Source organism: Aquarana catesbeiana, linkage group LG01 (assembly GCF_042186555.1).
Source record: "Aquarana catesbeiana isolate 2022-GZ linkage group LG01, ASM4218655v1, whole genome shotgun sequence".
NCBI lineage: Eukaryota > Metazoa > Chordata > Amphibia > Anura > Ranidae > Aquarana > Aquarana catesbeiana.
The window spans coordinates 766,898,290-766,911,553 of record NC_133324.1 but is presented as its reverse complement, the minus strand read 5'-3'; the positions used below and the strand labels follow the sequence as shown (position 1 = coordinate 766,911,553).

The following is a 13,264-nucleotide window of genomic DNA, read 5'->3' as shown; positions in this document are numbered from 1 at the left end:
TTACCACAGAGCTTTGAAACAATATCCTGGGATATTTTTTGTATAAACTACAGGGCCTTTGGCCACCCAGCATTTTTGGCTGATAGTATCATAGTCTAGCTTTTCAATTGCACAAAGTATATTCTTGAAGAGCCATGACTACATCATGTCTTTGTTTCTCTTTGTGTCCTAGACCACGATCTCGGTCAAGAGATAGTGGCGATGAGAATGAACCCATCCAGGAAAGATTTTTCCGTCCTCACTTCTTGCAAGCTCCTGGTGATCTCATAGTTCAAGAAGGGAAGCTTTGTAGAATGGATTGCAAGGTAATAAGCCCTTACATTAATAAGTATTTGGGGATAGTCTTAAATGAGCAATAGGATTTTTTTTTCCAGGAAAAATAACTCTACAGACTGTTCCTCGCAGGATTTATCAGTGTGGAGGGATTGCTACAGTCTTAAGATGTTTATAAACAAATTGATTGCTTGTAGCCTTGTTGAAATTAGAAGCATTGGGTGACAAACAACATAACGTCCAATATTAATTGTTTGCCTTTTGCTAACCTGTAATTGGGAGGTTGTAAAAGAGCTCAGACACTCCTGCTCTGGAAAACCAAGACAACTCTTGTTTAAAGTGTAGTTTTTGTCAACCTCTCCTCATCATCACTGCTAAGTATACCAGTCCTACCTCACACCAGGCTAGCCTTGCCCAGGGCTGGACAAAATTTACAGGCTGCAGCTCTGGTTTTCTGTCCATCATACTCTAGTCCTTATACTCTACACTGCACCTACATATAACGTAAGAGCCCTAACTCTATGCATGCATAGCCTGGACTATGGGCTGGCTATGGTGATGGAATGCAAAACTGAATGCAGGAACATTTTTGAAGGGTATTTGGGCAAAGCACAGATTTATTTTAGACTAGTGAATACACTGACTCTTGGCAGTAGGCACGTTAGATAAGCCATGTTATGATTTATAATACTAATACTCACAAATCAGATTCTTTAAAGATATTGTACACTTTAAAATGTTTATGTTGTTTTACCTTGGTATTGGGTATTTATATTCCCTGTAAAGTTTGTTTGCCTAACCTTGTAATGGGCTCACATGTTGTGGTGGCAGATGTTAGCGTGATTTCTGACCAAATCTCCTATGTCCATGTTTTTGATGAACCTAGCATGTCCCTATTTGCTAAACAGACAAGAAACTTCTTGTTCTGGGTTACACAGCATCCAGTCTATGCCCAGATATTTCTTTTATGTTGCGTAACAAATTTCGGATTGTTAATGGGAAGAAAACACATCTCTTCCCTTCATTGCTCTGCCTGCCAGTGTCTGTTATGCCGCGTACACACGAGCGGACTTTCCGGCATACTTGGTCCGGCGGACCAGAGTCTGCCGGACAATCCGATCGTGTGTAGGCTTCGGCGGACTTTTTTTCCCCAAAAGTCCGCCGGATCTAGATTTGAAACATGTTTAAATCTTTCCGTCGGACGGAAAGTCAGTTCGTCTGTATGCTGGTCCAACAGAAAGCCCGCTCGCCTGTATGCTGGTCCAACGGACCAGATACGACACAAGGGCAGGGTATTGCATCTCGCGCTCGCTGCAATAGGAAAAACAAATTTTCCTACTGCGGCGAGACCCGGGGCATACCAGGTCTGGTATGGATTCTAAAGGGAACCCCCTACGCTAAAAAACGGCGTGGGGTCCCCCCTAAAATCCATACCAGACCCCGATCCGAGCACGCAGCCCGGCCGGTCAGGAAAGGGGGTGGGGACGAGCGAGCGCCCCCCCCTCCTGAACCGTACCAGGCCGCATGCCCTCAACATGGGGGGTGGGTGCTTTGGGGGAGGGGGGCACCCTGCGGGGCCCCCCTAAGCACCTTGTCCCCATGTTGATGAGGACAAGGGCCTCTTCCCGACAATCCTGGCCGTTGGTTGTCGGGGTCTGCGGGCAGGGGGCTTATCGGAATCCGGGAGCCCCCTATAATAAGAGGGCCCCCAGAACCCGGCCCCCCACCCTATGTGAATGAGTATGGGGTACAAGGTACCCCTACCCATTCACCTCGGGAAAAAGTGTGAATAATAAAACACACTACACAGGTTTTTAAAATAATTTATTAGACAGCTCCGGGGGGGTCTTCCTCCGGCTTCGGGGGTCTTCTTCCGGCTTGTGACGTTTTAGGGGGCGTGGTCACCGGGTGATGTTGACCACGCCCCCTAAAACATCACAGTCCCAGCATGCCCAGGGACTGTGACGGCATAAGGGGGCGGGGTCTCCGCCTATATAAGTCACAGCGGAGCGCTCAGAGAGCAGTCCAGCCGGAGAGACCGTTGTGTCAACATCTGGAGAAGAGAAGAGGGAAGAAGCCAAGAAGACAAGAAACCAGAAGTCCGGGCCTCCACTGGCAAAAGAGCGGCATGAAGACAGCGGAGGAGGCGGCAGAAGAACTGGAACACCGGGAGAAGAGGCCAGAGAGAGCAGAGAAGAACCAACCGGACGCCGGGAGAAGAGGAACCAGAGGGACCCCCGAAGCCGGAAGAAGACCCCCGAAGCCAGAAGAAGACCCCCGAAGCCGGAGGAAGACCCCCCTGGAGCGGTCTAATAAATGATTTTAAAAACCTTTGTAGTGTGTTTTATTATTGACACTTTTTCCCTAGGTAAATGGGTAGGGGTACCATGTACCCCATACTCATTCACATAGGGTGGGGGGCCGGGATTTGGGGGCCCTCTTATTATAGGGGGCTCCCGGATTCTGATAAGCCCCCCGCCTGCAGACCCCAACAACCAACGGCCAGGGTTGTTGGGAAGAGGCCCTTGTCCTCATCAACATGGGGACAAGGTGCTTTGGGGTGGGGGGCCTCCTCCAAAGCACCCACCCCCCATGTTGAGGGCATGCGGCCTGGTATGGTTCAGGAGGGGGGGCGCTCGCTCGTCCCCGTCCCCTTTCCTGACCGGCCGGGCTGCGTGCTCGGTTCGGGGTCTGGTATGGGTTTTAGGGGGGACCCCACGCCGTTTTTTCGGCATAGGGGGTTCCCTTTAGAATCCATACCAGACTTCAGGGCCTGGTATGCCCCGCGACGGGACTCACAAGGTGTCAATCTCGTCGATAATAGCAGCGAGATTGACTTCCTTTTCTAGCCCCGTCGTACCCGAGTCACGTTCAAAATGAACGGACTCCGGCAAAAGTCCGTCGGAAAGACGGGCCGACATAGCCTGCCGGAAAGTCCGGTCGTGTGTAGGCAAGTCCGTCTGTTCAGGTAGTCCGCTGGAATGTCCGGCGGAAAGACCGTCGGACCAAGTCTGCTGGAAAGTCCGCTGTGTGTACGAGGCATTAGATCTAATTACTGCACTTGAACCAGTGCTAGGCTAAGAGACCCAGGGATTGTGAGATATGAAGTTTCTTCAAGGAAGTGTCAGTACTTAGTCTACAGACAGAGGTTAAGCATTAAAGTGATTGTAAAGTCTCCTTTTTATTTTTTTAAATAACAAACATTATTATTATTATTATACACGATTTATATAGCACCAACAGTTTACGCAGTGTTTTACAATGTAGAAGCGGGGCAGCACAATTACAGTACAGTTCAATACAGAAGGGACAGGAGGGCCCTGCTTGTAGAGCTTACATTCAAAAGGGAGTGGGTGGTGGTACAAAAGGTATTGGATGCGGGGAATTATTTTATGTGGTTGTTAGGTGGGTGTGGTATAGGCTTCCCTGAATAAGTGAGTTTTCAGGCATCGCCTAAAGGTGGACAGGTTAGGGGCTGATTGGATATACCGGGGCAGGGAGTTCCAGAGGATGAGAGAGGCTCTGGAGAAGTCCTTTAGGTGAGCATTAGAGGAGGTAACAGGGGAGCTAGAGAGCAGGAGGTCCTGGGAAGAGCAGAGGGGACTATTTGGGTGATATCTGCAGATGAGGTTGGTGATGTAGCTGGGGGCGATGTTGTGGATGGCCTTGTATGTTGTGGTTAGCATTTTGAATTTTATACAGTTGGGTAGAGGAAGCCAGTAAAGTACTTTCCTGCTCTGTGCAAGGGTTTTGCACAGAGCGCCCCCGATCCTCCTTTTCTGGAGTCACCGGTAGACATGTGTATTTCGTTTGAATGAATTCAAATTTGAATAGAAAAGATTGGAAAAGAATAGAAAATAATAGAATAAAAAATAAGAGACTATATATATATATATATATATATATATATATATATATATATATATATACTGTATATAAAACCATCTTCCGCAATTCCGCAATTCAAATTTCATATAGAATGAATTTGAATAGAAAAGATTAGAATAGAATAGAAAATAATAGCATGGCAAACAATAGAACAGAATAGAATAAAATATAATATATATTATATTTTTTTCTATTCTGTTCTATTGTTTTTCAATGCTATTCTTTTCTATTATTTTCTATTCTATTCTAATCTTTTCTACTCAAATTAGAATTCATTCTATATGAAATTATAATTTTGGAAGATGGCTTCCGAAATTCAAATTTCGTATAGAATAATTTTGAATTTGAATAGAAAAGATTAGAATAGAAAATAATAGAAATAGAATAGAATAGAAAAACAAGAGAACAGAATAGAATAAAATATAATTTCTATTCTATTGGTTTTCTATTCTATTCTTTTCTGTTCTTTTTTATTTTACTCTAATCTTTTCTATTTGAATTCATTCTATGCGAAATTTGGATTTCGGAAGCCATCTTCCGAAATTCAAATTTCGTATTGAATGAATTCAAATTCAAATAGAAAAGATTAGAATAGAATAGAAAATAATAGAATAAAAAAATAAGAGAATACAATAGAACTGAATAGAATAAAATATAATATCTATATAACCATCTTCCGAGATTCATAAGAAGGCTTCCGAAAATTCAAATTTCGGATAGAATGAATTTGAATAGAAAAAATTAAAAGATTAAAATAGAAAATAAGAGAAAATAATAGAATAGAAAATAATAGAAAAGAATAGAATAGAAAAACAATAGAACAGAATAGAATAAAATATAATATATATTATATTTTATTCTATTCTGTCCTATTGTTTTTCTAGTCTATTTTTTTCTATTATTTTCTATTCTATTCTAATCTTTTCTATCTAAATTCATTCTATACGAAATTCGCATTTCGGAAGATGGTTATATATATTATATTTTTTTCTGTTCTGTTCTATTGTTTTTCTATGCTATTCTTTTCTATTCTATTCTAATCTTTTCTATTCAAATTTGATTTCATTCTATACGAAAATTCAAATTTCGGAAAATGGTTATATATAGTTAACTTTTTCGAATTCGGTCAAATTTTTTCTAATGCGGTCAAATTTTTTTGAATTTGATCCTTTTTTTCGAATTCGGTAGATGTTTCCAATGTGGTAGAATTTTTTCGAATTCGGACAAATTTTTTCAAATTCGAATACGAAACGAATCCCGAAAACGAATGTAACAAATCTAAGTAAACTAATTTAGTTAAACAACGAATTGAAACGAAACGAAACAAATTTTTTTCATCCTGCACATGTCTAGTCCCTGGCAGCGTTCCTGGCTCTTCCTCATTGAGTGCCCCCACGGAGAGCCGCGCTCCATGGGGGCACTCGTGTGGGTATGCTCCCGAGTCCTGCTACTGCCTCCATTGACACAAACAGCAGGACTCGGCCCTGCTCCCATTTCACTGGATTTGTTTGACAGCAGCGGGAGCCAATGGTTCTTGCTGCTATCAATCTATCCAATGAAGACCTGAGACAGCGGCTGGGGCAGCCCTGCTCATCCTCGACGCTGGAATGAACTGGTTCAAGTAAGAAAAAGGGGGGCTCTGGGGGGGGGGAGCTGCAGCACAGAAGGTTTAGGTTAGAATGCATTAAGGTAAAAAACCCTGAGATTTTACAACTCCTTTAACCTGTGCAGTGCCATGCTCCATAGTTTGGGGTTGAACACAAACTTTACAAAATTTAAGACACTGGAGTGTTAAGATTTATTCTACTGTAGGCTGTGCATACAGGCCAACAATTGACACCATGAAACTACATGATCAAGCAAATCTTATGCAGGTTAGAAATGCAAGGTACAGGTAGGAAGAATTATAATGAAATTAAACTGGTTGCCGCCCGCCCATCGTCAAATGACAGCCGTGTGGTGCGGCTCTCGTTCAGGGACGTTGCTAGGACAAAGTGCGACCCCGATCTCTGTAAAGAGCCCCGTCCAATTGCCCCTGTTGCTGCATCTCTGTCCTGTGAATGCAGGGAGAGGGGATAAAGCTGCTACCGACAGGGCTGGAGGGGGGCAATACAAACAATGGCACTTTTTTTTTTTTTACCTTAATGAGGAGAATGCATTAAGGTAAACAATGTTTAGCCTTTACAACCACTTTAACTAACACCTTGTTCGATGTTTCTAGTGATATTTTTGTCTTAAACCTCTAATATTTATAGAATGGAATTGTGTGCCTGTCACACCTGTTATACTTGTCATACAAGCACCTGTTTGTCCTATTATGATCTATCATGTCAAATGTATTTTAATGTAAATCCAATATTCTACTTGTCTCCTGTGTCCTTTTATAAACAGCATTCGAAGTTAAAGGAGAAGTCAAGCCTGAGCTTTTTAGGCTGGGCTTCTCTTCTGGGTCACAGGAGTGAAATTCATTTTGCACTCCTGTGACTCGTTTTCAGCGGAGAGTGGTTTGAAGTCCGCTCTCCGCTAAGGTCACTGGAATCAGTCGAGGCAGCGCGTCATCCTGACTTCCCAAGTCTGGATCCGCTAGCTGCCTTGATTGATGGCAGTCTCAGCGAGACGCTGAGACGGCCTCTCCCCGCCCCTCCACACTCCATTGAGCGTGGAGAAGCAGACCAGGAACGATGCTGACTGACAGCATTGCTCTGCTTGGGGATCTGTGAGAACCGAGCCATCGGTGGTGTTCGGTGGCTCGGTTCTCAGTACAGAGGCGGCGGGGGACAGATGCAGCATGGGTCTACTTGGGAATCTGTGAGAACCGAGCCATTGGTGGTGTTCGGTGGCTCGGTTCTCAGTGAAGAGGCGGCGGGGGACAGATGCAGCATTGCTCTGCTCGGGGATCTGTGAGAACCGAGCCATCGGTGGTGTTCGGTGGCTCGGTTCTCAGTGCAGAGGCGGCGGGGGACAGATGCAGCATTGCTCTGCTCGGGGATCTGTGAGAACCGAGCCATCGTTGGTGTTCGGTGGCTCGGTTCTCAGTGCAGAGGCGGCGGGGACAGATGCAGCATCGGTCTGCTTGGGGATCTGTGAGAACCGAGCCATCGTTGGTGTTCGGTGGCTCGGTTCTCAGTGCAGAGGCGGCGGTGGACATATGCAGCATCGGTCTGCTCGGGGATCTGTGAGAACCGAGCCATTGGTAGTGTTCGGTGGCTCGGTTCTCAGTGCAGAGGCGGCGGGGGACAGATGCAGCATGGGTCTACTTGGGAATCTGTGAGAACCGAGCCATTGGTGGTGTTCGGTGGCTCGCTTCTCAGTGAAGAGGCGGCGGGGGACAGATGCAGCATTGCTCTGCTCGGGGATCTGTGAGAACTGAGCCATCGGTGGTGTTCGGTGGCTCGGTTCTCAGTGCAGAGGCGGCGGGGGACAGATGCAGCATTGCTCTGCTCGGGGATCTGTGAGAACCGAGCCATCGTTGGTGTTCGGTGGCTCGGTTCTCAGTTCAGAGGCGGCGGGGACAGATGCAGCATCGGTCTGCTCGGTGATCTGTGAGAACCGAGCCATCGTTGGTGTTCGGTGGCTTGGTTCTCAGTGCAGAGGCGTCGGGGGACATATGCAGCATCGGTCTGCTCAGGGATTTGTGAGAACCGAGCCATCGGTGGTGTTTGGTGGCTCGGTTCTCAGTGCTGGGCTTCTCTTCTGGGTCACAGGAGTAAAATTCGTTTTGCACTCCTGTGATTCATTTTCAGCGGAGAGTGGTTTGAAGTCCGCTCTCCGCTAAGGTCACTGGAATCAGTCGAGGCAGCGCGTCATCCTGACTTCCCAAGTCTGGATCCGCTAGCTGCCTTGATTGATGGCAGTCTCAGTGAGACGCTGAGACGGCCTCTCCCCACCCCTCCACGCTCCATTGAGCGTGGAGAAGCAGACCAGGAACGATGCTGACTGACAGCATTGCTCTGCTTGGGGATCTGTGAGAACCGAGCCTTCGGTGGTGTTCGGTGGCTCGGTTCTCAGTGCAGAGGCGGCGGGGGACAGATGCAGCATGGGTCTACTTGGGAATCTGTGAGAACCGAGCCATTGGTGGTGTTCGGTGGCTCGGTTCTCAGTGAAGAGGCGGCGGGGGACAGATGCAGCATTGCTCTGCTCGGGGATCTGTGAGAACCGAGCCATCGGTGGTGTTCGGTGGCTCGGTTCTCAGTGCAGAGGCGGCGGGGGACAGATGCAGCATTGCTCTGCTCGGGGATCTGTGAGAACCGAGCCATCGTTGGTGTTCGGTGGCTCGGTTCTCAGTGCAGAGGCGGCGGGGACAGATGCAGCATCGGTCTGCTTGGGGATCTGTGAGAACCGAGCCATCGTTGGTGTTCGGTGGCTCGGTTCTCAGTGCAGAGGCGGCGGTGGACATATGCAGCATCGGTCTGCTCGGGGATCTGTGAGAACCGAGCCATCGGTAGTGTTCGGTGGCTCGGTTCTCAGTGCAGAGGCGGCGGGGGACAGATGCAGCATAGGTCTACTTGGGAATCTGTGAGAACCGAGCCATTGGTGGTGTTCAGTGGCTCGGTTCTCAGGCGGCGGGGGACAGATGCAGCATTGCTCTGCTCGGGGATCTGTGAGAACCGAGCCATCGTTGGTGTTCGGTGGCTCGGTTCTCAGTACAGAGGCGGCGGGGGACAGATGCAGCATTGCTCTGCTCGGGGATCTGTGAGAACCGAGCCATCGTTGGTGTTCGGTGGCTCGGTTCTCAGTGCAGAGGCGTCGGGGGACATATGCAGCATCGGTCTGCTCGGGGATCTGTGAGAACCGAGCCATCGGTGGTGTTCGGTGGCTCGGTTCTCAGTGCAGAGGCGGCAGGGGACAGATGTAGCATTGCTCTGCTCGGGGATCTGTGAGAACCGAGCCATCGTTGGTGTTCGGTGGCTCGGTTCTCAGTGCAGAGGCGGCGGTGGACATATGCAGCATCGGTCTGCTCGTGGATCTGTGAGAACCGAGCCATTGGTAGTGTTCGGTGGCTCGGTTCTCAGTGCAGAGGCGGCGGGGGACAGATGCAGCATCAGCCTGATGCTCCATCCACTGAGTTGAGAATGGTTATAAAAATAAAAAACAAACCCATACCCCTCTTTTAATTTCTGAGCGATATAATCACACATATTTACACAACTTCTATTAGCACAACAGGTGACCATCCGTCTTTGTTTTCTGGAAGCTCAAGCACCACTGGTGGCACAAATATCATATGATGCTTATGAGTGATTAATACTACGTAGGAGGAATGTGGAAAGTTAAACATCAGAGGAATGTAATTAGAGATTATGGGCGCATGTGTAATGAGGTAATGCTTCAAAGAGGGAATTGTTCCATATTTCTTCCTGCTTCTTGAAACCTTCCCATGGGAAAGGAAACTTAAGCAAATCCTGTGACATTCATAATAGGAGAGTAGGTAACAGATCCAGACTGTGTTGAAAGACAAATTAGCAGCTCTTACCTTTTGTCACTTAAAGTTGCTTAGACGTACAGTATTTCTGAAGGTTACGTCTCCATATTAGTAAACAGTAGAATCAGTGCTGACTTTGAACTATGACAGTGATTGCATCTACAACAGAAAAGTGAGGAGCATTTCTAGCAATTTGTGAACATTTTCTGCAGACTGAAGTTATTATTATGCAGATTCATCTGATAAGCCTACTACCATATGTGAAGGGCAGGTATCCATACTGGAAAAGGAGTGACCTTGTATGAACTGCATGTTAAAGAGACCCTGTCACTAACTTAAAAAATTCCAGGTAGATGCAAAGAAAAAGCAGATGTTTTACTTGCAGTGTTTTTCTTCTATTCATGTCCAATGTGCCTTTGAACTTAGTCCTCTTTCTCCTTACATAGCATAGCCCTCTCCTTTTCTGGGAGTGTGCAATTACCCTCTGTGCTGGCCAAGCTCCTTTGCTCCTCCTTTATCTACCTATAAAAAATTTTCTGTAGCTGCCAGGGAATGAGTATACGGAAATACTATCAGGTGCCACCTAAATGATGGCTCTGAGTCTGCTGGGGCTGATCACATCCCAGATTATGGCACCCAGTAGTGGTCTCAGGGCATTTGGATGTCTACCCAGAGAGACTTTTACTTTTATAAAATAAAATTACATGGCAAACTCACCAGCTAGCCATAAATAAATAACTAAAAATTATACTGTTTACCAATTTTCATTAAAAAAAGAGGTTTTAATTGCACAACATTTGCCTGCATGGCCCCTCTGTATGGTGCGGTGCGAAGTCTAGTCTATAGGAGTCTCCATGTGTGAGCATATACACTATAGTAATGGATAAATTAAGGACAGGCATGCATGGAGGAAGTCAGTTCCTCCTTAATGGTTCAGAAAAACCTCCTTAAAGTCCAGCAAAGCACATTGACAGCTGAAGGTATCCAGTGTGTCCCTGCACCAGTTATTTGTGTGGGAGCAATCCATGACTCTGAACACTGTTTTGTGCCTCCTGGGTGGGTATGGATCCAAGGGCCTGTGTAAATGAGCCCTTAGTGAGTGCAGACACATTGTGTTGCATTTTGGAAGGGACTTGCCTTAGAACTCTTTAGAACTCTTAAAGGGCTGGGAGGCAGTTTGCGGGAAGGAGTTAATGTAAAAAAAAACTTATGACTTTAGAACCACTTTAATATAATCTCTAGTCCACAAATGCAGCCACACATTATTTTTAATTCTGACCCATAAAGGAGAAAGTACAGATTCTGCATTGTCACTGTTTTAAATTCTGCCTCTATTCTCTTTCCGCTTCACAGAAATTTGTGAGGAGTAAAAGAAGTTAAAATCATTTTTAAGAGAAATATTAACAGGTTTGAATTGAAAGTGTATACCTGTAGTTTAATTGTTTCCTAGGATTCCTAGAGCACCACAACTTAGCAAAAGTGACAGCACAGGAAAGCTTGCCTTGACGCTCCCTCTGCTTAGGACAAAGTGATTAGTCACTGCTGTGAAGACTTATTGGTGCACTCATTAATGACTCTTTTCAGCACAGCAGTAATAGCTGAATTTGTAAAGAAGACATCTGCTGGCTTGATAGAAGACGGCCTAATAATGCAATATTTCATATTCACCTGAATAAAAAATCAAATAAAAAATCAAATAAAAAATTTTAATGTGTCTGTTACCCCAACATTTCATATTCCTGATATGTGCCTGCTGTACCATGTACTTGTATAAGAAAGCATCCTGTTTTCTTTGTATTGCTTCCTTTGTGTGAAATTTCTGGTGTTTCTGCTAGTCCCTCTGCTTTCCTATTAAAAAATGACCACACTAAGCAGCAGAGCACACTGTGGTCTCAGCCTGCTCTCCTCCATTGATCAGACTTGTTCAGACATGGCCCCGCTGCACAGCCATTCACTGGGAAGCTCAGTGTTTTGCTGCTTCTTCTCCCTTCCAGCTCTTATGCAAATCAAAACAGAGGGAATGTGATCCCTTCTAAAAAAAAAAAAAAAAAAAAGGAAAAAGTTATATAAAATGTTTTTTAATGTCTATGCAAAATCATTGTGCATTACATTTCTATTTTAAACAGAATGGGTTGTTTTACAAGGTGATCGTTTACAATCATTAATAGGGGTTGCGGATCACATTGGAAATAGACCACCAATCCAACGTTTCTGATCTTGTTATTGTTTAACAGTTTATTTTGTACCAGATTATAATTTATACCATGTATCATCATAATTTAGGCAGGATATCCTGTGAACGAAACAGATGATAATTCACTGATAATAACATCTATTTACTTGGCTGTAAAACCTTAGGTGAGTGGATTACCAACCCCTGACCTGAGCTGGCAGCTGAATGACAGACCTGTCCGTCCAGACAACAATCACAAGATGCTGGTGCGTGAGAATGGAGTGCACTCTCTGATTATTGAGCCAGTGACCAGCAGAGATGCTGGGATATACACTTGTGTGGCCTCGAACCGAGCTGGACAGAACTCATTCAGCCTGGAACTTATTGTGGCTGGTAAGTAATTTTATCACTATTAGGGGCCTGTTCCTACCATTGTGTTTTGTGTGTGGTGCATTAAAAAAAGTCCTATTTACTGCATGTGCTTTCATCATTAAACGGTGCATTATATGGTGTTCAATGGCAAGGCATGTTAAAGGCACTCCATCTAAAACACACTGTATTGGTGTGAACTGGGCCTCATAGCAGAAGTCTGTTTTTTATCTAGCGATATGAGGCCATTGTTACCCTAAAAATGTGAAAACATAGGTAAAAAATATAATTTCTTAATTCAACCAGATTAACTCCACAGCTGTTATTTTGCTATGACGTTTCACATTGATTTATTATACAGTATTTTTTCCTTTATATGTATGGAACTTTTAAACCATACGTGTGTCATAGCTTTTGCAGTGTGTAAATTAAAGGCGTTGTAAAATCAGGTTTTTTATCTTAATGCATTCTATACATTAAGATAAAAAGCCTTCTGCATGCAGCAGCTGCCCCAGCCCCCCAATACTTCCCCAAGCCCCATCTCTCTCTAGCAATGTCCATGAGTGCTGCGGCCGTCCGGGACTCTCCTCCTAACTGGCTGAGACACAGCAGCAGCGCCATTGGCTCCCTCTGCTGTCAATCAAAGTCAGTTAGCCAATCAGGAGAGAGAGAGGGGGCGTGGCTGACCCAGGGCTCTGTGTCTGAATGGACACAGGGAGCTGTGACTTGGCTCGGGTGCCCCAATAGCAGGCTGCTTGCTATGGGCCCCTCAACAGGAGGGAGGGGCCAGGAGAGCTGCAGAGGGACCCAAGAAGAGGAGGATCTGGGCTGCTCTGTGCAAAACCCAGAGCAGGTAAGTATAACATATTTGTTATTTTAAGAGAAACAAAAACGAGACTTTACAATCACTTTAACATTCCCTATTAAAAACATTCTAGAGGGGATGAGCAGCACAAACGAATACTGAATATAATCTAAACTCTCATCTGTTTTTTCCAAAGTAATACATTTGTGTCCAGTTATGTTTAATTTAATACAACAATATAAATATCCCTGAGTCACGCTATAACCTATGTGTTTGTTGATTGAAGAAAGTTAGAAACTGCATACAGGCAAACACTGTACAACACTCTTTTGAG

At 45.3% G+C, this 13,264-nt stretch overlaps 1 protein-coding gene across 3 annotated transcripts in view; it reads left to right on the top strand.

The window, feature by feature from the left end:
- Nucleotides 1-13,264, top strand: part of PALLD (palladin, cytoskeletal associated protein) — a 486,054-nt gene that overhangs the window by 446,611 nt on the left and 26,179 nt on the right. For all 3 annotated transcript variants that reach the window (XM_073606212.1, XM_073606220.1, XM_073606231.1), the window contains 2 exons: nucleotides 173-305; nucleotides 11,942-12,149. In XM_073606212.1, coding sequence (XP_073462313.1) covers nucleotides 173-305; nucleotides 11,942-12,149 — 341 coding nt within the window. The remainder of the gene's footprint in view (nucleotides 1-172; nucleotides 306-11,941; nucleotides 12,150-13,264) is intronic.